The sequence below is a fragment of the Molothrus aeneus genome, chromosome 1 (genome assembly GCF_037042795.1).
Source record: "Molothrus aeneus isolate 106 chromosome 1, BPBGC_Maene_1.0, whole genome shotgun sequence".
NCBI lineage: Eukaryota > Metazoa > Chordata > Aves > Passeriformes > Icteridae > Molothrus > Molothrus aeneus.
Window position 1 is genome coordinate 33,907,384 of NC_089646.1, and position 25,317 is coordinate 33,932,700.

General features: G+C 36.3%; 1 protein-coding gene across 1 annotated transcript in view; it reads right to left on the reverse strand.

Moving 5' to 3' along the window:
- SKAP2 (src kinase associated phosphoprotein 2) overlaps nt 1–25,317 on the reverse strand; it is a 120,627-nt gene that overhangs the window by 47,873 nt on the left and 47,437 nt on the right. The window contains exons 5-6 of the mRNA XM_066554858.1: nt 2,592–2,669; nt 1,787–1,870 (exon numbers count right to left, since the gene is read on the reverse strand). Coding sequence (XP_066410955.1) covers nt 1,787–1,870; nt 2,592–2,669 — 162 coding nt within the window. The remainder of the gene's footprint in view (nt 1–1,786; nt 1,871–2,591; nt 2,670–25,317) is intronic.

Consider the following 25,317-nt stretch of genomic DNA (forward strand, 5'->3'; position numbering starts at 1 on the left):
TCTATGATCTTAGAGGTCTTTTCCAACCTAAATGATTCTGTGATTCAATACAGTTCCAATGGACCATGTGCCCCTCCCACATCATTAGGTTATGGATAGGAGGACCTTCCCCAAACAATCTGCAGCTTACAAAAGCTCTAAATGCATTGGCCAAAAAAATCTCTCTATAGATTCATAAATGAAAGAGATCCCACAAAATAGTCAATTCCTAACATGACACCAACCTTCTGAGTGCTAGGGAATGTATTTGTATGCATCTTAACTTTCAATACAGGTATTAAAAATTGCAACACAGACTTGATAATCAGGTTGTTCCAAAAGAAGAAAAAAAAGGACAAAGACCAGCTGGGCAACATGCCTGCCTTAATACAAAGACCACATGCTAGAAAGCATAAGTAATCATTAGCACAGCCATACAGAAAAGAATGTTAAAAGAAAAAATCAAGCCTTTTTTTTTTCCTAAAAAAAGCAGGCAAAAATGCAAAGATTTTATAATCAACAACAATCTTTATGAACTAGCAATATCTTCTGAAAAAATAATAGCTATTTTTAAATTACAAGGCAATGTATAACTATATATATATATAAGTAAACAGCACATGATCATTTTGCAGAGAACTAATCAATCAGTACTGACAAATCCAAATCAGTATCATGCCACATCTCGTCAAAATTTTTGAACAAAGATTTTTCATGTTTGTGAAGCCTGATCAACCTGTAAATCCAAGAAAAGAGTATAGAAGAAAAAGCAACATTTAGCAGATATGCTAGCAAAACTGAAAACAGGACATGATGGGAAACTAGCAAAATGAAAACTGGACTGACAATCTGACTCTTTATTTCTTACGGTTTTAAAGAGAGGACAAGCTTAAATGAGTCAGTATACCAAGGAATGAAACAAACTGGAGCAAATCATATTAGTCCTTGAATAAAAAAAGCAGACATAATAACTACATACAGTAATCTCAAAAATGACCAACAAAAAGACCAAAAAATTAAATTGAAAGTTTGCCCTGGATTTTTTTTTGGGGGGGGGGTGGGGGGTGTTGGAAGACATTATTTTACTTAAAAATTTACTCAGATATAATTATGCATCATTTTGTTTACCCTTGAACATCAAATGTACATGGCACAGAATTTAAATATGTTTTATTTGACTGTCAATTTCAAAAATTCAAAGTAATATTACAACATTTATGCCAGATTCTTTCCAAACTGGCCATTTGAATTTAAAAGTCACCTTCAGAAGTTTGCTTTACTTTCCATTGCTGACTTCAGTTAAATACATTACTTAATTTCTAGCTTTTCCAGAGCACAAACTATTTAAAAAGAAATAACTCCACTGTGCAGCTTTTAGATTAATATTTTCCTGGATAGAACGATCTCTAAGGAACTCGGAAGTTGAAATTACTAGAGGATGTTTTCAAATTAACAGCCTATTTGGAGAGAAAGAATATTTTCTATCTAGTAAAACAGTTGACTACCAGCACACTATCAAACTGACCAGCCAGCTGTTATTAGCAAACAAAGTAGCTTTTAAAGAAACTTATTCTTTTTTTCCTCAGTTTCCCTGCATTAAAAAACACTGACAGGTTCTGACGAATATTTACACATTTTAAAAATTCACAGCATTGTCCAAAACTTTTTAAAAAAAAAAAAGAACTTTCTTTTAAAAGTTGCATTCCATTTGTTAAAATTACCTTTGATTCACAGTTTCCAACTCAAATAAATCTTTCATATCCTTTTATGCATTAAAACATCATTGCTTCATGATTGTTATAAGTACCTTTGTCGCTTCCATAGTAATAGAAGACTGTCTTGCTGATAGCACACCAACGCTTCTGCCATTCAAAGCCAAGAAAACTGTGGTCTGAAATTAATACAACATGTGTTATGTTGGTTTATGCCATTACTGAACAAAAATGTGTTACTTCTTTTCAAGGATTAGGTAAGAGGGAGGTGGAGCTAGAAAAAGACACTAAGGAAAGGAAACGAAGGAAATGCATGGCACTGAGAAGAAAATTAGAAATAAAAATTGGTGGTAAGAAAACAAATAAGAATTTTAAATCACATAAAGAGGGAAGTCATGTGTAACATTAAATATAAGGAAATAATGAACAACTTCCTAAATATTTCCTAGAGTTATCGCAGCATTAAGTGGGTATTAAAGTGACAATATAAGATTTATTGAATCAAGGTAAATATTGACTGAAACAAAGCTGAGATCAATATTTGCCCTCTTGAAGGAAAATAAATCTTGATGCTCACTGAAACATGAAGTCAACATATGGTACTTCTACATACGTTCCAAATGTTTTCTTCAAAAATATCTGAAAGTCCTGAATTACGGCTGAGTGGACTTTCACAGCATGACTTTGTTAGTAAATAAACAGGATTTTCTTTCAATACTATAGGAGTAATTGTGTGCTATGCTTCTTTTGCATAGTAGTACTCAACATTTCAGCTTCTTCTCATTTTATTTATTACTCCTGTATAAAGTTGTTCATGTGTATAACATCTAATACAGACATATAGACAGACTTCCCAGACATTAAATATGCACTAGCTTTCACAAAGAAAGCTAGACTTACCTTTTCTACGTTTTTCCAGGTATCCAGCCTTCAGAACAAACTGAAGATCCTGAGCTGCAACAGGAGGAAACTGATTCCCTGAAAGAAAAACAAATTCTGTAAAGCACTGCTTTTCAAGAAAACTGCTACAGAAGCATTAATAAAATTATGGATTTTACACTCTCAATATGCAAGAGCTACTGAAAAAAAATTCTAGTAACTATTATGCCAGATTATTTTAAGTAAATGAAACATCTTCCTATCAATGTCAGAGCGGTTGCTGTTGTCCTCACCACTTGAGTAAGGAAAAATATAGCTGCATAGCAGGCCTTGCAAGTCTCAGAAGGAAAAGTATTTAATGAAACAAAATACAGCAACTGTTTCAAACATAGCCTGTAAAGCAAGTTGGATAATGAAAGCACTAAGTTTTCAAATGTGCAAACAGGAAAAACCCAATCAAGAATCTCAATTGAACACAATTAAATCAGAATTGTGGTTTTCCATACCAGCTTCACACCAAAATACCTTGAAACAGCATACAAGGGGAAGACCCTCTATTACACATCTGAAAAAAGAAACCAGATGAAGAGACAATAAAAGGTGCACTTGTTGCTGACATATTTTGCCTAATTTGCAATATATGACCCAAAACTACTGCCTATAGGATCTATAAGGTGATAATGGATAAACCAAAGACATTGTACAGACATCTACAAAACTGTTGACCTACAGACACTAATTTTAGATACCTTGTACCTATGTCTGCATTGGCAAAATGGTGAGTATATCTCACTGCATTTTTTTTTCCTTTTTCTCAACTGCTAATTCATAGACGTTTAAGACTAACTGGCCAACCCTGCCTCATCTTAAAATACAACTTCAAAAGTTAAAAATTGTGTCTTCCATCTCTCAACCTTTTCCTCCTAAAACAACAGAATGATGATTTAAACAGAACTCGTAGTATTAAGAACAAGAATATGCTAGATGCATATAATATTTAATATTAATATAAATATCAAACTGCTTACCCCAAGCAAAAAAGCAGAACAAAAGGTACTCCTGTGCTGCTGGGTTCTTTAAGTAAGCAACACAGCGAAGTTCCTACTACTTATTATCATCAAATATTCATAAGAGTCGCTGTAGGTAGGTGGCAAGTTTACAAGGCAGCCATTATTCATCAGAATATATGTAATCTCATTATGTTCTATCAATATGAACATACAGAAAAGGACTGATACTAGCAGACAAATTCTGTGCTAAAAACACCATTTTAAATTATGTAGTTTGAGTGAAAGATCAATGGTGTGACCTTGAACCAAGCACTGTCTCTGAAAGATGATGTCAATTTCCTGGGTTTTTAGGTTGTTCCTTAAAATAGATTTTGTTTTAATTCACTGTTCACAAATGAGATGGTTTATGGTAGTTTTATTTAAATACAGTTATGACAGGAAAAAGACAAGAAAGAGATAAGAACACGCAGAGAATGCTGATTTTTAAAGCATGAAAATACTCAAAATGAGAAGACATTCTTTAAATAATACAACCAGCTCTTTAGACTGCAAAATATTTTATTTGACACCAAAAGACAGTAGATAAAATTTTACTTATATTGATATTTCCACTTCATTTTTTAAATTAATATTACTTTTTAAAGATTAGGAGTATATTAATTTTTATTTTAGCTTCTATGGAATTCTAACTATTGTGTTAAAAATACAAAAGCAGAATCAACATGCATTTTAAAGTGATACAGCTGTCCTCCCTTTGCTTGGTAATATGCAATCATAGCCCAACATTAAATGGGAATTAAACACAAAGACACTTGATGGCTGGTATGTGATATGTTTAACAGTTACTTTAAAAGGTGATTTAGTGATGGTATTATGAGTGGGGGAGGTGAAGAGTATTTATAAGTATTTTGTACAAATATTTTAACAAATATTTAGTGTGCTGCTTTATATTGGTCATTGGGAGGCATCAGTGTGCAACACTTACAACTCTACCTCTTCCAATAGGGCTCATCTTAGAACAGTGCAGCCCCATAGATGCGGAAGACATAAAACCTAAGCAAACATACAAACAAAAGCAGCTCACTCTTAAATTTTACAATTTAAGAATTTTAACTGCCATTTAGATCTAAGTTTACCAAATATTGTTTGTATCAGTTTGGGCTTTGATGAGGAAGCTTGGCCAGTGATCATTTAGTGAACTCCAAATCAAATGGGACAACACGGTTCCAGAGAAGCACATACTTTGGGGACTCCCTAGTATTGTTATTCTGTCATCCGAACTGACTACTTCATAGAATCAAAATTCCACTCAATTTTGCTACTTCTGCTGAGACAAGTCAGGATAAATTTGGTGATGGTATTTTCTGTAACTACATTTATTTTGAACAGGGCACTGAAAGCTTTTCCTTGAAAATTAAAAGAACGTGCATGGAAAAAGAGTGTTTCACTGTCTGCTGCCACTGCAGAAAGAAGCCCTCCTCCCATCCTTAACCTGTAGAGAAGCCATTTCTTTTTCTATTCCTCAAAGCAACTGAGGCAGTAACTCCAAAAAACAAACTGCAGCTGGTAAGCCCCACTGCCACTCACAATCTGTAAGTAGCTGAAGCAGAAACAGATCATATGCATGTTATTATCCTTCTGTCAGAGAAGCCTGGGAACCAAAAAATATGATGGAACTTTAGTCAAAGGGCAGTAGGAACAGACCCAATTGTAATATCCCACGACACATACAGCTGTACAAGAAAGAAAAAGAATAAATCTGGTTAAATTCCTTCTTTCATTGCCCTGTACCTTCAGAAGGAAGGGGAGGGGGAGAATAAGTAGTACGAAAAGCATAAAGGAAAGAGAAAGAACCACCTCCTCCCAGATTGTCATGAACCACAGGTGTTGTGCATATGTGGCAGGAAGAAGGCACAAACATGGATATACCATTGTCCCAGTACTACAACAAAAAAAACACGGGGAAGAAAGAGGAGGGAGTCAGTCACATTTTCCTTACAATTACTGCCGAGATTCTGCATGGGAAACTTCTAAGTTGTATTATCTATCTTTCTTCCATTTTTTTTTTTTTTATTCCTTTACCATCTTGTCCATCTCTCAAACAGGATTTAGAGTCAACTGCAACTGCTAGATGTGGGAACTCCCAGCAGAAAGTGTGGAATTTACATAGCAAGTTGGTTTTTGCAGTTGCTTTCAATCAGAATATTGCTTCCACATTAATTTGAAATACATCAGGCTTGGCACAGATCTCATAAAAAAGTATCAATAAAGCAGCATTATAGTATATTTACTATACTTTGTTACAGCAAAGCAGCATTTCCTTACATTATACCAGCAACTGAGATCAGAGGTTCATTAGCTGACTGCAGCATGAGACTTTGAATGAGACAGCTCAGTCTATAAAGAATCTAAGACAGAGGAATCCTGCCAAGAAAGAAGGCATTACTATGTATTTTAAGTAAAGAACCATAAAGCAAATTAAGCCACATGCTTCAAATCACATACTCCTTTAGAGCTCAGAATTTCCCATGTAATACTCCCATGCATGCCCCAGGATGTCCTCACAACAAGGAGAATTTTCTCCTTCCTTCATGCAGGTGAAATGGCCTGAATTCCAGTTATCTGTAATTTCACTGGAGATTGTCCACTGTAAGAAATTAAATGTGGAGATGCAAGAAGCTTGCATCCTGGGGATGCAGATAGCACCTACTTGTACTACCTTTCTTGGGTGTCTCAACACCTGTTCATGAGAAACTTATGGTCAAGCCCACTACAGGATCAGAGCAAAACTTCTCTCTCAAAATGAGACCACCAGAGATCACCATGCCTTCCTAGCACTGTATGGTCTGTTTCCAGATACCATTAAATTATTTCGAAATAAAGATGTTAAAAGGATTGTAGTCTCCCCTGGTTTCTCCTTTGGTATACTGTAGTTTTTTAAGACAATTTTAAACATCCAGGAGAAAAGTGGCATTGTGAGTAGGAAATGCTCTATGGCTTGCAGCTGTGTGGGTTTATACGTAGAGAAAGGCACAATGATTGCTTCTGTTTACTCTTCCAGATCTAATTTCTGTTGTGTCATTGTCCTGACAGTGGTGGGCAAGCACAGAGTTGAGGATATAAAAAGGTCTCATTTCCATTCCAGAGTTTCTACCTTACAAATAATGTCTTGAATCTTATTCTTTTGATGTGAAGACTAATTCAAAATGATCCAATATTTAGGGAGATAATAATCTTGTATATCCAATACATGGTATAAAATAAGGGAGGTCCATCTGCTTAAACTTAAAGGTTTTCCTTCATTCTTGACCACCCACTCACAAAAGAATCTCCCACAATAATTTCTCTTCCTAACTCTTCCCTACTGGTGGGAATTACTCTAATGTACTCCAAAATAAAATCTACAAGTTATGCTCCACATGCATATTTTCAGACTGGTGTGTACAAAAGCCATCAAAGACCAGATCAAAATATTTATGAGGGCTAAACCTTCATCTTAGAGAAAAGTAAATTATATGCATAATGCACTGGGCTCTTCCTCTTGGTTCTAGGCACTCTTGTGCCAAGTGAGCAGCTGGCAGTTATTATAATACTATTGCTGCCAGGCTGAAAATTCCTCCAGTGAAAAGAAAGTGAAATGCTCTCACTCAAGCATAAAGCCAGCTTTACCAGTCATGCTTTGACTTCAGAAAAACATTAAATGCTATTAACATAGGTGTATTAATGTATAGGTTCCACTGCACAACTCCCATAAACACAGAATATCTCGTGATTTAGAAAGATCACAAAACCACAGCTTATGGCATGACTATAATTTTTGCAACTTGATACTCAAACAGGCAAAAGCCTGAATGATTTAATTTTTCACCTTACTGCAACAGTGAATTTGGTCCATTACATAAAAACAAGTTTCATCGGTGTCACTTCACAGCATGAAATTCAATCCTTGTGCCTTGAATTTCGATTTTTTGGAGGACCTAAAGATGTAAAAATTTCATCCTGTGTACAAAATAAATAAAACAAAACCAGACTGTATTATTCTGCACTGTTTACCAATAGGATTTTTTTTTTACTTCTGCAATGTGGGCTAAGGGATACATAAAGCAAGAAATAATCAGAGGTCAATGCATTCTAAAGAGGTGCTTAGCATGCTTATGGGAAGTTAAACAGGCGAAGTGGAGATAAGTGTAATTCAGTAACAGTTAAGTGGTTGATTACAGTTTGCTTTCCTAGTAGAGGACCAGAGCTTTAACCATAATAATGGTGAAGTCATCTTGCTCAAATTCACTGTTCTTCATTCCTTGTAAAAGAAAACTGAGAGGAAAAAATACATTAGTTTGATTATATGGAGAAAACAGTGATCATTATTTCTTTATGCTCTTCTAAAAAAAAATATGCAATCATAATTAATAATTCTTAAATATTTTTTTTTCAACTTCCTTTTTTTTTGCACTGAAGACCCTTAGTGTCATCTGAGAAATTACTGAGGGTGCAGTTGATACCTTCATCCAAATCATTGAAAAGATATCAGACAGAACTGGTCCCAGTACCAACACAACTGGATGTAACTCTATTCACCACCACTCTCTGAGCCCAGCAAGCCAGCCAGTATTTTACCAGTGAAGAGTTCACTGGGACATGCTATAGGCTGCCAGTTGCTCCAGAATGTGCAGGAGACAATAACAAAGATTTTATTGAAGTCTAAGGAGAAAACATCCACAGCCTTTCCCTCATTCCCTAGGTGGGTCTCTGGTCATAAAAGGAGATCAGGTTGGTCACGCAGGACCAGACCCCTGCAGGCTGGGCCTGATCCCCTGGTTGTCCTGTATGGGCAGCATGATGGCACTCAAGATGATCTGTTCCATAACTTTCTTTGGCACTGAGGTCAGGCTGACAGGCCTGTAGTTCCCTGGATCCTCCTTCCAGCCCTTCTTGTGAACCTGTGTCACAATGGCCAACCTTCAGTCACCTGGGACCTCCCCAGTGAGCCAGGACTGATGAAAAATGATGGAGTGACTAGGTGACCTTTTCTGCCAGCTCTCTCAGTACCCTTGGATGAATTCATCTAGTCCCATGGACTTGTGAATGTCTAAGTGGCACAGCAAGTCACTAACTACTTCCTCCTGGATTTCAGGGGTATCTTCTGCTCCCTGTCCCTCTCTACAAGCTCAGAAGGCTGGTTGGCCTGAGGATGTTTGGTCTTTCTGTTGAAGACCAAGGCAAAGAAGGCATAAAGTAGCTCAGTGTTTTCCTCATCCTTGATAACAGCATTCCCCCTCTGAACCTAATAAAGGATGGAGATTCTCCTCGGCCCTCTTTTTGTTGTTAACATATTTATAAGAACACTTTTTATTATCTTTTATGGTAGTGGACAAATTATAAAGTTCTTCCCTTTCTAATTTTCTCTCTACATGACTTAACAACATACTTGTACTCTTTCTGAGTTGCCTGCTTCTTTCAAGAGTCATAAACTCTTTTTTTCCCAGAGTTCCAGCAAAAGCTCCCTGTTCAGCCAAGCTGGTCTTCTTCCCCACCAGCTCATCTTTTGGCACAAAGGGACAGCCTGCTCCTACAGGAAATGCAGAAAATAAGTGGTTTTGTCCTCTAGCACAGGGCTTTTATGCTATGTCTCAGGCTGCAATTCAAAATTGGCAGAGATAGTCTGAAAATATTTGTGTTAAAGTTGAGCAAAGAAAGTAATGTTTTTAGCAACACAAAAAAGTAATTTCATTTTCTTTTCCTCCCTCCTACCCCCCTTCTCACATACTTTTTCCAAAGTTCTTCATATCTCTCAGTTTCATTTTGATCTAGAAATACAGCATTTACCCATTTTTAATAGCTACTACAGAAGGATTCAATTATCTTTGAATCTGTACATAGCAATACACTGGAGTCACATCTGTTGCACAAGCACTGTGAATCTAGGCTAAAGAGGAGGTGGTTTATTTTCATATGCATATCCTCTCCCTACATTTATTTTTTCTTCTTATTAAAGAGAAGTTTAATGTATACTGCATTTGAAAAAAGATCCCATTTCTTAGAGGCTTCTAATTAAAGAAAAGTTATCAGTAGGAAGATCTCATGAGTTTTATTAATTGTCTTGAACACTTTCACAAAGGCTATGTCTGCATTTTGCAAGTGTAGATGCCTGGTAGCTCTGAATTAGTTTACCATGCAAGAATCAAAAGATAAATGTTAAAGAAAACACATTTAATTCCTGGAATAAATGTAATGACAATGTTTCACTTTTGAAAGATTGGTTCACAAAAAGTCAGTGTTTTGGTCTTCAAAGTGTTTGTTCCAAAGGCTGCCTAGTCTATGAAGTTCTGCTCTGGAGCCATCCCTAGCATTACCCATTGTGGTGTCTTAACAGTTTACAATAATTTTCACAGAATAACTTGCCTCCATATATTCCTCCAAGAAGAACCAGAATACTTAAAGCACTGTCATCTGTTTCTAGTTTTAATTCTTTCTAATTTGGGATATGAAGTTTGGGCTACAAACATTAATACCACACCCTCAGAGGCTTAAACACTGAGTATTTCTTATGGACTCCACCCTTAGAAGGACAGTGGTACAAACCCTTCTCTTCTCTTCCCTTCCTTCCTGTAAGCAGAGGTGAAGGCAGTGAGCCAGGCAGCCTAAAAACTAATGCAACAGATTCTTTACAAAAACTAAATCTAGTTCTTTGAAGAAGTTAGCATTACAACTCTTTTAGTCATTTCTATTTAGCCCCTAAACTGTGTGTTTAGTTATTTTAAATTTTACAAACCTTACATTCATGCCTTTTTGATCCACACATTTTCTGAGTGAAGCTTCTATAGTAGTTGTAGCATTTCATTTGACAAAAAAATATCCTTTTTTCATTTAACAAATTATAGGAGTCAGCCAGTTTGACTCCATTCATTAGGCTCCACAGCCAAATGGAATTATCCTGGATCGCATACTCCTCATCCAAACTCAACTCTGAATTTGTAAGCTAATATTGTCCTGGATTTGCACATTCTTTTGATGATTTTTGAATTGCTTCTAAAACACCCACTGATACATTTTGCATAGCATCTTAATGTACAGAGGAGTTCATGGTTTTCACTCCTTGATCTAAATTTAACTTTCACACAGGTATTTATTAAAATTTCACAAATTACACCCATGGCACATGGAGGGGCAGGGGGTGGGGCGTGTTGGAGGTGTATGTGTGTTTTTAAAAAGTGATGTTTTCTAAAGCTGTAAGCCGACATTATTCTACAGCATTAGAAAAGGGGCCAATGAACACTTCACCAAAGCAGCCTTCCCAGTTTTGCTGTTTCTCAATGATTCTGAGGCAAGAAGAAAGAAAGATACAGCAGCAAAGAAAAGGTCTCTTGTACAAGGTCTCCCACTCACATCACTGTAAAGCAAGGCACACAAAAATGTTGTAATGTGTGCAAAAGTTTTGTTTAAAGAATCATTAAGGTTTACTCAATCATTTCAGCACAAGACAGGTTTCAGTCATCCAGAGGCCTGAATTACCAGAAAATTACCAGCTACCAGAAAAGTGCATCAGTGGTAGAGATTGGCAATTCAAATCTGCCAGCGCAACAGCTTCAAACTTTGTTATGAGAAATAAAGTAGGCAGGAAAACACAGAGATAAAAACAATGCTCTTGCTTTGCAGACAGAACTAAGTCAAAACAGACCATCATGGATCAATTAGAGGCACTGGGAATTCTCATGAAATTATGCAGGCCAGCTGAAATTTCCCAGCGTTGTCTCACAGACAAGCACACACATCCAATTTTGATTAGAAACCCTAAGTAAAGACTCAGAATATCTATATGATAGCTTGAACCACAGAAGGTGCTGTTAGCTAACCAGAGAAAATTAAAAGGCCAGGAATAAAGAGTCTACAGCTGGAATATGACCAGCATGATGTCAAAATTGCACATGGATAGCATCTTTAACCATATCATGATTCCTGTATTCCCAGATGGCTAACAGGAAATAAGTCCCACAAGCTTATCAAACAAGTTAAAAGCTATCATTTAATACCTCCAGGTGAAAAATACAATTTTCAGCTTAACATCTAAAACACCTGGGAGAGTTAATACTAAAATTGTTCTCTGCAATTTACATCTATTTTTAAATAGCCACCTACACATAAAAATCCCTTAGAAATACCCACATATATACCTTGAGAAAAACTTGAGGCAATCAGAAGTAGAAGTTCCCCATTACTTTTCTTATTTTGTCATAATGTTTTTAATTAGTACTTTGGAAAGGCCTAAAATTCCATCGACAGGCAACCGGCCCTTTTATTTCAGTAAATAAGCCTACACTGAGATCAAGCAATGACAACTATTTTACTGGATACAAAAATGATTTAATATGTTTTGGCAGAAAAACTGCCAAATGTCATTTATTGCAAAGCTAAACAATGAACTTTAAAATTGTATTTCAAAATTGGTAATATGTGTTCTTTTACTTTCAATGTCCTAGTAATCCAAGTATTTATTACTCAACAATATTTTGACAGATCTTGTAAAGCTCACTACAGTGTGAACTCTGTGAACTCTCATCCAAATTTTGGCAATACCATGCAAGTTAGATCTTCCATGAATCACACGTTCATAAAACAAAAAGCATATAAATTTCCTTCCTCTTAATTTAAGAATTCCCCCAAAATTTTGCCCTGTCTCTTCTCCTGAGTAAGTTCTAGTGTGCATACATCCCTTTCTAAATTGTTTTGGTTCTAGAAGCTAGTTTAAGCCCCCTTTAAAAGTCTTAATGAAAAAAAAAGAAGGAAAGAAAAATAAGTGAAAAAAACAGAACAGTACAGTTTGAGAAGTGCCAAATTTAGCTGAAGAGCAAAATCTTCCAATGTGAATTTCAATCTGTGAGAGGGATATTTTAGCAGGGGAACCTTTTAACTCCTGCTCTGATCAGAAGCATAACACACCATAAATACAATAAGCAAAACCCAAGAAATCCTGGGAAAGAAGGAAATTCTCAGACTGCCATGAAAAACCAACAAAAACCTCAATGTAAATTGCATTAAGTTTTATATATGGAAGTAATTTATGCCAACTGGCAGCCCTCTTGGATTAACTGTGTAGTCTGCAAAGTTCCAACTGTTCTGAATCTTGGCCAAAGGCTTGGCCTGTTAAACTTCTGAAAGGAAACATACATACACACTTTGTGCATTTTAAATGCTCCAACAGCTCATATCCTTGATCAGAAAAAGTTTTAACATTACTAGTTGGAGCTGGAAAATCTTTCATCTGTACGAAGGAAAAGATTCAAATTCCTACAGTCAGCTAAAAACACATCTTTAAAACTGGCAGTTGCAGATTTCAATGAAGAGCTCCTAAGCCAGTTTTCAATTTCATTCTATATATTCCTGCAAACACAAAATTATTTGAATGTTCTGCCTCATTGCCTCATTTTTGATACATTTCCTCTACTACTGATAATTTAAGAAAAAAGCTTTGCTTAGTGATCAGTGAACTATCACACTCAAAGCTCCTCTGCATTTGAAAGTTAATTTGGTTTAAGATGGAGGTATGACTTTACACTATACACATGCAGTCTGCATGTAAAGGCAAGCCTTTTTAAAATAATAACAGAAGAAGAAAGTCTCATACAAGTCTTTCAAGTTTTCCTTACTGCAGCACACAAAATGCATATCAAATATAATTCAGTATGTGGAAGTGGGAAGTCCTGGTAGAATTACAGTCTCTTGCAACAATAACATTGCACATAGAAAAATCAATCTACAGAACAAGACCATGAGAAAAATTAAAGGCAAGGAAATAGAAAGTGACTTATACAGTGGCTTTATTTCCAAATACTCTGAAAGAGGTAATAAAAAGGTAATAAAAATCCAAAGGTTTTATGGTTCAAAAAACACATCACTGTTTTCAAACCCCCTCTCACAAGGAGGTTGCTACCACAAAGATAAAATACTCTCCTGTTTTGCTGTAATTGCATGGGACCTAACTGAAAAGAACAAGGGAAACACTGTAAGAAACCAGCAGAGCACACTGTGGGAAGCCAGCAGAACACTCCTGTGTTTCCTGAAAGCTTTCCAGATGTAAATTTCAGTTGCCATTCACCTTGGAGTATACTGAGAATGACAGGAAGAACCACCTTCCAATATCAACTCCCAGGTTTTCTGAATGACTGCGCTAATATTTTCCAGTCCATTTGGAGGTTCCAGGAAAAAAAACAACATACACTTGAAGACACAAGCAACAAGAACTCTGGCAGAAGCTGTTTGTCTCTGAACAAGAGAGAGGAGATCTGACCAACTGTGCCAATTCTCCCACAAGTCCCATTTTGCTACATCTAGTCAATGGAAATATCAACTTTAATTTTTCAAGGATCTTTCTAAGTTACACCAAGCTACATAATGTTTCTCAGATGACCCTTGCAGTTCTTTCTGGCTGTAGTATCAAGTAAAAATATCTGAAATAATATTTTTTATTTACAGTTAGAAAAAATTATCTTTTCCTATAGTAAACACACATTAGTTTCTTCAGCATCTGCCATGGGAGATCCCAGAAGTTAAGGGATTGGAAGTTAATAAATCAGAGATGCTATCATATGCTACAACAGGGGTCACAATTTGGGAAAGAGAGAATCAAGAGAAGAGCTGTGATTGAGTTCTGTGATATCTGTGTAAGAGGAAAAAGATGACACATCAAGAAACATGGGCATATTTTACACCTTAAGACTTTTACAATGATGAAGTAGATGGATAAATGTCAGTAGGAACTTCTCCAAACTCATTTAACTTTCATTTTTTGTCCCTTGATTCTCATACCACACCTGAGTTTTCCTTAAGCCTATGTCTGCAAATAAATCTAATCAAGGATTAGAAAGACAAACCACCCAGTGAATACAGCCACTGTTGAAATTTGAACCAGTTATAACATTAATGGTGAATGAATTAACTGAACCTGATAACAGAGCAGCATTGCTTGGTCTGGTGACAGTATTCAGTGATAGTATTGTGGTGTGTGGACATCAGTGGGACAGGGTTTGTAGGCAACATAAAAACCTTTATCAGATAAACTAGCAGCACTGGAAAAAAACAGACAAGCCTTTATACAAGCAAAAGAGCTCATTTGTACAAAAATTCCTCAGTTATTTTCACTTTATAGCAACTGCCTAACACACATAACTTCTCTACCAACCTGGCATAATGAAACTTGTGAACATGCACAGTATCACCCAAAGGTTGCCCTCAAAACAAAGAATTCAAACCTGCAAACATTTTTTTTAAACTAGTATACAGTATTTTCTTCTAATTTAAATGAAAAGTGTTAATTCAGTTCTCTTTAAAAGAGCACAAAAATAATTGTGTCAAAGCTATAAAGTAGTTATTACCAAATTTCAACGGAGTAAATATTAAAGTTGAGCTATGAACACCAAAAAAAAAGAAAATGGAACTTTTAATGGAAAATGCTGACACAACTTTAACTATGACAATGTTAAGAGTGCTGCTCTAATAAATCTGTCAGTTTCTGTAATGCCTATGACAATCCCATTAATATGAATGATGTACACTTCACATAGCTTACTACATACCAACTGCACAAGTTATATCATCTTCATTCCAGTAACAAATCAGTAATCAATATTTGCAAAAGCAGACTAATCCTTTGCAAAATCAGTGGTTTAGTGATTGAAGAGTTTGCTCAATTTACACAGTTAATCCCTCTTCATCTGCTTGAGCCCTCTATTTATTCCAACCACTTACAGTGGTAGCTGTAGCAGATTAATACATCCCCCTGTGCTAAACATGTCTTGACAATTGACCCAGCATATTGCTGTCAGGATAATCTTTACAAACACTGAGCTTTTCTTAACAAGCCTGAAGGCAACATTTAGAAATCAGAAGTTTACAAATACTCTCAGAAAGATCCTCTCACACATATTATCACTTCTCCATTTCATTATTTCTTTGAGACAGCATCTACTGCCATATTTTATGGACCCAAAAAGTACCCTCCTGACCTTTTTTTTATTACTAAAGTTAAAATTACTGTAATTATGAAGTCGCACAAAGGGGGTTTTTTAATCAAGAAATTTCTATGGAAACAGAAAACCAGCAGGAAAATAATGTGTTATAGCATATTGCTCAATGAAAAAATGAGATGGCCATCTGTGTAAATACAAGTAAATTAGCATCTTTTATTCAAAAAAATGAGCTGAAGCAGTAAGACTAAATTAAGATTATTAAGATTTTTCTCTTTATTAAGAGAAAAAAAGTTGCCATGAAGTCCATAGTGAGAAAGTAAAAAATAATAAACTTTAATTAAAAAGAGATAAAAATATTTAGTTACACCTACATATACCTCTGAAGCTCTGAAGTTTACAACAAAGACTTGCATGGTCCTTACAGGTTTTTCTCCATTTTGATATTTTTACCCCTACAAGAGGCAAATATTAATCAAAGCATATTTTTCTAAACAAGAAGAATGAATGTGGACAGTAGTCCCAGTTACACCTAAATGCATACTAATCTTTTATATCAATGAAGCTATTCATGCTTAATTTGCCATTGTACATAACAGCAGAAGATAAAATATTCAAATAAATTGACAACTTAAAGGAGTAAATCTGAAAATATTTTATAAGATACAAATGGAAGAACTTGTATTTAAGGACAAATAAAGTAGAAACCCTTAAAGAGCTAATTTGCATGATCAATCATCATAGTTCTTGTGGATCTTGGTAACTTATTTCAGAGAAGCATGATACTGTACAGCTGTACAAGGCATAACAATTGTAATGTCCACACAGAACTAAAGCTCAGTGTTAGAACAGCACAACTGTTTAATTCTTAAAATTTTCCTAACAGTAGTTCTTGATCTATGGAAAGACAGCACAAAAAAAATTGCTAGGCAGGCCAAGGTGGGGGTTTAATTGTTTGAAAAAGAAAGTAGGCATTAAGAGAAAAATTAGAGATACTGATGGTCAGAAGAGAAACTGAAACAGGCTGGTTTGCACCATACATTAATTACTATCCTACAGAGCCTAAATTATCCAGCTGGCTCTAGAAATGCAACCTGGATTCAGAAATGAACTTAAGCAAAATTGGCAGAGCACAGAACACTAACTTAGTCATCAGGTACAGTCACAGCATACATCACAAACTTGATGTGCTTGACTATTTTATATATCCACAGGAGGAAAAAAATAAAAAAAAACTACACTAGGAGTACTAGTTTTAGGGGGCAATGATGAACTTTCAGCACTGAAGGCCATCAAACCAAAGGCCAACAGAACTTTCTTAAATGGATGAACAACCCAAAAATCAGCATATTCCATTGTTTCACTGTTGAAACTCATCTTAAAATACAAAAAAAGTGACTGAAGACATGGTACAATATGGAACAGCCTAAAATTTATCTGTTATTTAAACACAGAAAGGTGAAGGTGTCACTGTTGAACAATAACACTTGAAGGGCGAAAGATGTGAGCTGCAGCACAAAACAAGTCAGCATATGGGAAGAAAAAGAAAAAAAAAAACCAAAATACACAACAATCTCTTGTTCTTCCACCATAAGAAGCAATTAACTTTCTAAAACTAAGAGACTGGACTAACCATGTGAAGGTAACTATGATGATACAGATGCAAATACTGAATTTCTCACCTGTATCATTTGTGGTGTCCTCTTGAGGTCAAGTAGAAGAAGAGGAAATTTAGGCAGAGTTATTATCCTACACAGTACACTGCAGTACATAAAACACTCTCTATACAAGTTCTGCAAGAGTTTTAGCCAATTAGAAACTAAAACTTAGAACAGAAATAATTTTTTAGAACTAAAATTCTAGATCTCCCCTTGAGGCAAGTCATTAAAGAAGGATGAAATCTGAATCTTAATGGTTAAAAAGCATACTAGAATGTCAGTCCATTAGAAAAAAAAGACATTGCATAGGTATGTGAAGGATTATAAATTGCAGAGTGGCTCAATTCACTAATTTTTCTTCTGTGATTCAGATTTTCATAATTCAAAGCTCTCTGAGCTGGAAGCTGTGGCACAAAGTATTTTTTTTTAAAGATTTCTGTAATACAGAACACGATCTGGCTTAGGAATTTTAAACCTTGGCAAAACTCTCACAGTGGACTCTAGCAAAGCAATAATGTTACAAGTCAAATGTAGCTTCAATATTTAACTGGATTGTGGAAAGAGTGTCTAATCTTCTCTTATTCGTTAATACCCCAAGGAATCAATGGAAAGAGGAATTGATGTGAACACGATGAGTACCCTAGACATTGCCTATACAATCAAAGAGGGTTTCACTTTACCCCAATGACAATTTTCCTAGCTGATTAGTTGAAAAAGTCCAACTATACTTGGTCTGGACTGACCAGTGGATGGAGACTGAAACCACCACTCGAGGTTTTTGCTGAAAGTTTCTCGCAACACAGTTAAAACACAGTTTATTTAGCCACTCATTACAACTCTTTAAAAAGATGCTCCATGGTACTTCAAAATGCTGAGCCTTCTGAGATTTAATCTGATATCCTCCTCTACTCATACATTCTTCTGTGAACCATTCAGTTTTAGCAACTTGCACCAGAGGCTGCTAATTTTGTCTCTAAATGTGAGTGCCAAAAAGAACAAACAAGTAAACAAATGCCAACAAGAAGATCAGCAGCTAGAGCAAAATCCTAAAATGTATTTGACTTCTGTGAACTCTGTCCCACTGCAATTCAGTGAAATTCCATCAGGAAAAACTGGGGAGACAGATTGAGAATTGCCATCACCAGTGAAAGACAAAGCAAGGCCAGACTCCTGATGTGCAGCACCCCAACAATGGCACACTGCTTTTGCCTCCAAACCCATGGTGAAGAGCTGAATGAACAGCAGGATGGAGAATGAGCTCCAAGTCCCTGCAGGACTCAGCCAAGCAGCCATGGCTTGTACCTATGGCCAGGCTACAAAAATGGGAGAAGGAAACCAGCTGGAGAGATCAGAGTGCAGGTGGCAGAGCAATGGCAAGACTTATAGGCCAGAATGCTGAAATCCTGATGCAATTTCTGTAACGGCAGCAAAGGTCATGAAATATTGCCTAAAGTTCCTGTTAACCCTTTAAAGCACACTAATCCTGTGGATTCCTCCAGCACCCTATAGTTGCAGTGTAGCCCATAACAGAATGAAGACTACAGGATTACAGGGCTATAATTGGTTTAACAAGATCTTTTCAGCAGCTGACAGGCAATTAAGTCTTCAGTTTAGCCCTAAAATATTTATTCAAACTTTCCAACTGCATATAAAGACATGTCTCTGAGCACATCACAACTCCTGTTACAAATACTAATCACCCTTTCTTAGGACTTCTAAGTAGCTTTCATGCAGGCCATGTAGAAAATCATGCATGATTCTGTCAGGTTTTTCATATGAACAAAGATTTCATCCAAAACAATGTTTCAGGCAGTATGCATCTTCCCCAAGAATGTTGTAGCATGGTGTATCATTACCTGTATTTTGAAGAACAGCTTTATAAATTTTATATATTTTAACTAGTTAATGTAATCTGATACTCTTTTTTCAGTATGTCATTTCATAAAAGATGCAAAAAGTATTTTGATTTTAGACCTAAACATGCCTATATGATGACTAATCATTACATGTTTCACTACTCAGGTACGTATCATGCAGAAATAGGAGTGAAAAGAAAAACTTCAAGGAAAATTTTGTGTTGAAAATGATCAGTTGATTAGGTACAGGACAAAAGAAAAAATATACAGAGGTTGTCAACACTTCTGTCATGTACAGAAAGGAAAATTAAAAGTCATTTGTTATTCTCAGTTAGAGAGGTCACTAGTGTTATCTTGCACATGATGATTTGATGCACTACATATGATTAATGCTTGTTTAAAGGACATTGCCAAGGTCTCTAGGTCAGACTATGACCTTCCATTTTTTTTCAGATATCCATAAACAGAATATTAATAATTCAGTAAGTGCTTTCCTCCCTCTTTGAAATATTTTAATACTCTCTGCTACTACTACAACAAGAGACATAGTAGAAGGTGATAAAATAGCAAGAAAGAAAATTCCAGTAGGGAAGCATTTGCTTCAGAATCAGACTTGTTTTTTATTACTTTAAATGACTGGTACACTTGTAAGTATCACTTTCTAAGACTTTCTAACGACACAGGTTTCCACCACCTCATGTATATGCATGCCTTGATGCTTTGGGATGAAACTGTTTATGCTTCCTCAAAGTCACTAAAATTCTTAAAAATTTTAAAGACAAAACCAATGTACTTGCTTTTTCTAAAAAGCAAAGTTCTCAGAAGTCACTGAAATGTTGCATTTTTACACGACATGTACAAATTGTATTTTTTAATTGTGTACTTACGTGTCCAGCTAGAGCTTTAGTTCTCTTAAAATCTCTGTTTAGGCATCAGAAAATGCACAGTAAAAATGTTATTAAAAAAAAAAGTAAGGAAGGAAGGACAAAACTCCTGTGACTCCCTCACTATTCATAAATCTTTGGAAAATGAACTATTGTCTGGATAATGCTTGGAAATCTCAAGTTTATCTCAAGTTTATATCAATATAATTTTCTATGCATGGATATAGCAATAGTTAAGATGGAATGTCCAAGATCACCTTCAAATGAGGAATAAGCATTATCACATTTTTAAAATGAGATAAATTTTAAATTTTAAACTTTAAATTTAATTTTAAATTTTTAAACAAAAAAAACATTCTTAGTAATAAAATTAGATTTTTTTTCTCAAAAACTAAAGAGGACTGCAAAATTTCTTTCCAAAATAATTTTCCCTGTAGCTTTCCAGTGTCTTTAAGAGGAAGAGACTCTTATACATCATCATTATATGGCACTTGCTTCAGATTTAAAACTATAACTCTGTGTTTATATTTTTCCCCTTAAGGCTGTAGTTCCAAATGTTTAATAACAGACTGATTGCTATGTTGTCCATGTATTATTCTGCTTTTCCACAGGGTAGCAGTGTGTTTCAGAACAAGGCCACCACTGTGGGAATATGAATGAGTACACAAATTCCCTGCAGAAAGCAGCTGTTCCCTCTTGTACATATGCAAATGGAAGAAAGCTAAATAATGAGGGCAGCTTTATTTCACAAAGGCAGACAACAACAGAGCCAAAGTGGACTACAACAAAGTTTTTGTAGGAAGCAGTGAACTGAAGTCTACAAAAAAGGATGAATTCTTAATATTCTCAGTCGTGAGAATCATGTTTCTTAGGGAAATACTGATTCATGGCTTGCAAAATTAATCCTCAAAATTATTTTTAAAACCCTAAAGACAAAGACATCGATGCATCTTTTCCAAGACACTGAGTTTATTCAAAAAAATTATCACTTAATTAAGGCAGAAATCTGGACATTTTTTTCTCCCCAATACCATCAGTCTTACGTATGACCTTGGACAAGTCATTGAATCTAACTCAGTTTTCTTGTCCATAAAATGGAGATAATACCTCTGCCCAGGGCTAGTGGGAAGCTAAATCCATCGTCCATAAACGTGATTTGAAATAGCAAGGTAAAAAGGCTTTATCAGTGCTCCGTACTGCTGCATTTTTCATTGCTTTTAATAAGCCTAATGAAACCATGTAAATTTTGAATGACAACATTAAGCAGATTTTCAGGCCAGCTAGGAGTAAAAGGCATTACAGATTTCTTGAGATGACCCCGATTTGAGCTCTGACAACTAATGGCTGAGTCAGAACATTGCTATGTGAAGTACTGTGAAGAGTCTTCCAGATGTCTGTTGTTCTAACAGGGAACCGTTTATTCAATGCTGGAGAGCGCAGTTGCACCAGTGACAGAGGAGGAAGAAGAAATGGCTCACATTTGCTCACTGGTGAAGCTACAAGCAACACTAAAATCTTTCAAAGTTTGTCACTGGCATTCACTAGTGAAGCTTAGTACAAACCATGCTTTTTACACAAGCAAGTGAACATAAAACAACAAGAATTAATTTATCAAACCAAAAACATGCATGCCAAAGATTAAACTGCACAGTTCTCCAAACTGATCAGCTACAATTCCTTACCATAAAAAGCTGCCATCATAACCCCAGCAGGATTTTGGTAATAATACACATGCCCTGAATTCACAATCCATGAAGAAAGTCCTTTGACAATATGTCTTCTGCAACAACATTGAGTGTTACACCTCATCCTCACCTAACTGAGACATGATTAGGGCCATCACAGCTGGTGCTCTACAAATGAAACATTATATACTTTTTTAAGAAAGAAATCAACGCTGAAATTATTTACCTAAATACTAATCTAGTGTCATCTAAAGAGAACATCCTTGTCATTGAAGGAGTCTGTGAGCAATACAGGACAAAACTTTAAAATTCAGAATCTTTTGCATTGTTCTTTTAGCAAACTATGCCACAAAACTTAAAACAAAAATAATTCTATTTTTAGTGGCACTGAGTTTCCTGTTTGTCCTGATCTTTACTAAAATTGACAGGTCTGCTACTTTGGGCAGTCTAGTGTCCTAATTGGGCCACAATTTTGGCCATTGTCTACCACCTTACTGCTTTTGGTGCTAAGCTATGAGACTTTTGTGCAGATATCAGGGTAAACTGCCAGATGCCCTAAGCCCCCATTCTAAGAGTTACTACATTACCTAAAATCAGCTCTACAACACACATACAAAAGGAGATTTTGGATGCTGTGTCACACTTGTGGCATCTGCTATACAGTAAACTGAGTCTGCTTGAAAGCCTGTTTTCATGATCAAGTATCCCAACAGACAGAAACATCAGCTGCTGAAACGTTAAAAACTACCACAAAAAATGCAGCCTTTCTTTCCCATAAGAATATCTTAAGAACAGCAGAAAACAACAACAGCATGTCAAAACAAGGGTACTCCCGGACATTTCTGCAGTGGATTCTCTTAAATGTTGCATGTATTTTTTTCATGTGTTTCTGTGGCCAACTTTATAAGTCAACTAATTCAAAATTTTCACTTTACTTAGGAATGAAACCTGTGGCAGTATTGTAACAAGATGTCACAGAGTCAGTTTTCCCCTCCCTCTAGAGACACAAGAGAACTTCAGATCCCAGAGCAGCCATGAGGACATCCAGGAACCTGTGGGACTTCCCTTGACCTGCCTGACTTCCAGCATCCATCTCTCCTCATTTCCTAATCCTCTTCTAACCTTCAAGATGGGAAAGAGCAGTAAGCTGAAATGGCAGCTTGTGAAAACAGATACAGGAACACAGGAAATAGGCTTGTAATCCAAAGCTAGGAGCTAGGCCTGGCAGTGCTATTAATCAATATACACTGACTACAGGAGGCACCACCAAACCTAGCAGGCATATATGGGAGAACTAGAAATATCTCTTATTGCCTCAGGTGAAAGAAAGCACATGAAACAAAAGTCTGAAATTCAGGAAACTAATTTCTGCCATAATTGCTATGGTTTACATCAAATTTCAAGGAAGAACTGTAGCTTTCAAACTTAAATCCCAATGGTTAGTCTTCTGGATAAAAGCAGTAGAAAAGATTAATCTCTCTCCACTCTTATAGAGAGACATTAGCAGTTTACTCCCATAATCACATGGATTTGCCAGAGATCTCTAACAAAAATGCAGTAAACTTTTTGCATAGAAGCTGGACAAAAATGTACTTGCAAAAAACCATATTTCCCCCACCCTACTTCTTTCTATTCCATCCATTCCCTTTATTGATGTTAAGTACCTATGTCTGGGAAGACTCTTTCTCCTGCACAGTCTTACAGTCTTGCTCATGTCCAGTAATGTGCTTCCCGTTCTTAAACTCTCATAATTTCCCCTTCTTTATCTCCTCTTTCTCCATATTTTTAGTCCCTTCTTCCTGAGGTCCTGCTCTATTTAATGGTCTCCTCTGTTCATGACCTCTCTGCATTAGCCAGACCACGTTGTGCACTCTACTCACTGGCACCTCTCCACGTCAGGGAAATTCTTCACCAAGTGAGCTCTTTATTCCTACACATGCCCACTCTCCTGCCATAGCCCTCATCACAGGGTGTGTGTGCCACCTCCACTGTGCACAGGTCCTGCTGCCAGCTAGACTCTCAGAAATAGAATCCCCAAGCCATCTGCCCAGGAGAGCTGAGGGAAAAGGGCTGCAGAGGTGTCAGGGACTGTGCTCCAAGACAGGTCAGCTGCTTCAGGGGGAGCCACAACCAGCACATAAATCAGAAATCACCTTTCCCCTGGGTTATGACATTCTAAGGAATGAAGCTAGCATTGGAATGAAGAGATTTGTTGGCTTTATCCTCTCCTTCCAGAGCTCTTTTTGATCAGCTTTGAACATCTCATTAGCAGTGCAACAGAAAGTATCGTATTACTTTTCTATTTTTAATGTCCCTTTCTGCATTGTGGCCTCAGTCTTCAGTATTATACTCTACCACACGTACAGTTTTCTCTTATTAAAAATTTAATAAATACTTCAGGCCCCAAAGCATATCAGCAATTAAAAAGAACCAGTTCTTCTACCCCAGCAGAAGCCAGCATGAGAGGCATTGCATGACAACTTGAAAAATCTTAAAATAATCATCAGCAAATTAGGCCTGAGAGTCTTTCACTTCATATACCTGTTCTTATTCCAGACTCATGGATGTATTTACCTAAATTAAATACCTGGCATAGGTCCGATACTGCTTTGTGGACAGCACAACTATCCCTGCAGAAGAGCAAACTACTGGGTATGGTGTGGTAATGTTACCATTTATCCTCCTGCAGCTCTGAATCAAGATGTGGATACACCTGCACTAGCATCCAATGCCAGACAGACACAAGTTGTGTCCTCAAGAGTCATAACTCCAAGGCTGTGCATGTACGATGTCCATGGTCTTTGGCCCCACTTCTCAGAACAGCCATTTAGCCCAAGGGTGCTGCTGCAATGACAGCACTCCACAATTTATCATTCCAAGTCTAATATTATAAGCACCCTTATAAAAGCATCCTTAGGCACCATGCTGGATTGTACACCCCATGTTCTTTATTTGCAGAGTACAGACCACAACAGGACCCTATTTTTGTTTGCAACCTCTGAGCATTGCTTTGAGGAATGGCAATGGTAAAAATAAGAAGTGGTATACTGTGGCAGAGGTTATATCAATAGATTTGGAAGGCTCCATACAGAGCAGACTCTCCTTTCAGCATATATTCTCTTGACACAGTTATCCTCAAAACCCTTGGGACTAACCCTGACACGTATTTCATAACTAAGAGGCCTTCAGACAGCTATAACCAACTTCAACATTTATTTATTCTAATATCATCTGCTGTGTTCATAGCATATATTTTATCAGTGTGCCTCTATGAAACAGTCCACCGCACAAAAGCAGGGCCGAGACACAGAGCAAAAGCCATTCCAATAAATGTAATTAGTACTGCAGCAATACCATATGTACTAAATGTACTTCACTATGAAAGCTTACACTGATCACTGCAACATAAAAATGTCCATTAAAATAACATTAATTGTATTTATTAGTACTGTGTTGCAGAAGATTCTAACTACAGTGTTGCCTATGCTCTATTAACAAAAGATAGGATGCATCCAATTTTAAGAAATTCTTACCATTCAGCACTGTCCAAATCAAAGAAGGAAGTTTAAAAATAAAATTTTAGTCCATTTAAGATGCAAGCACTGATAGTAGCCAAAATATCCTGCAAATGTAACACCAGAAAAAAGTTTGCTGCATGGAAATCATTACAATCTTCCTCTACTTTCTCCCAACA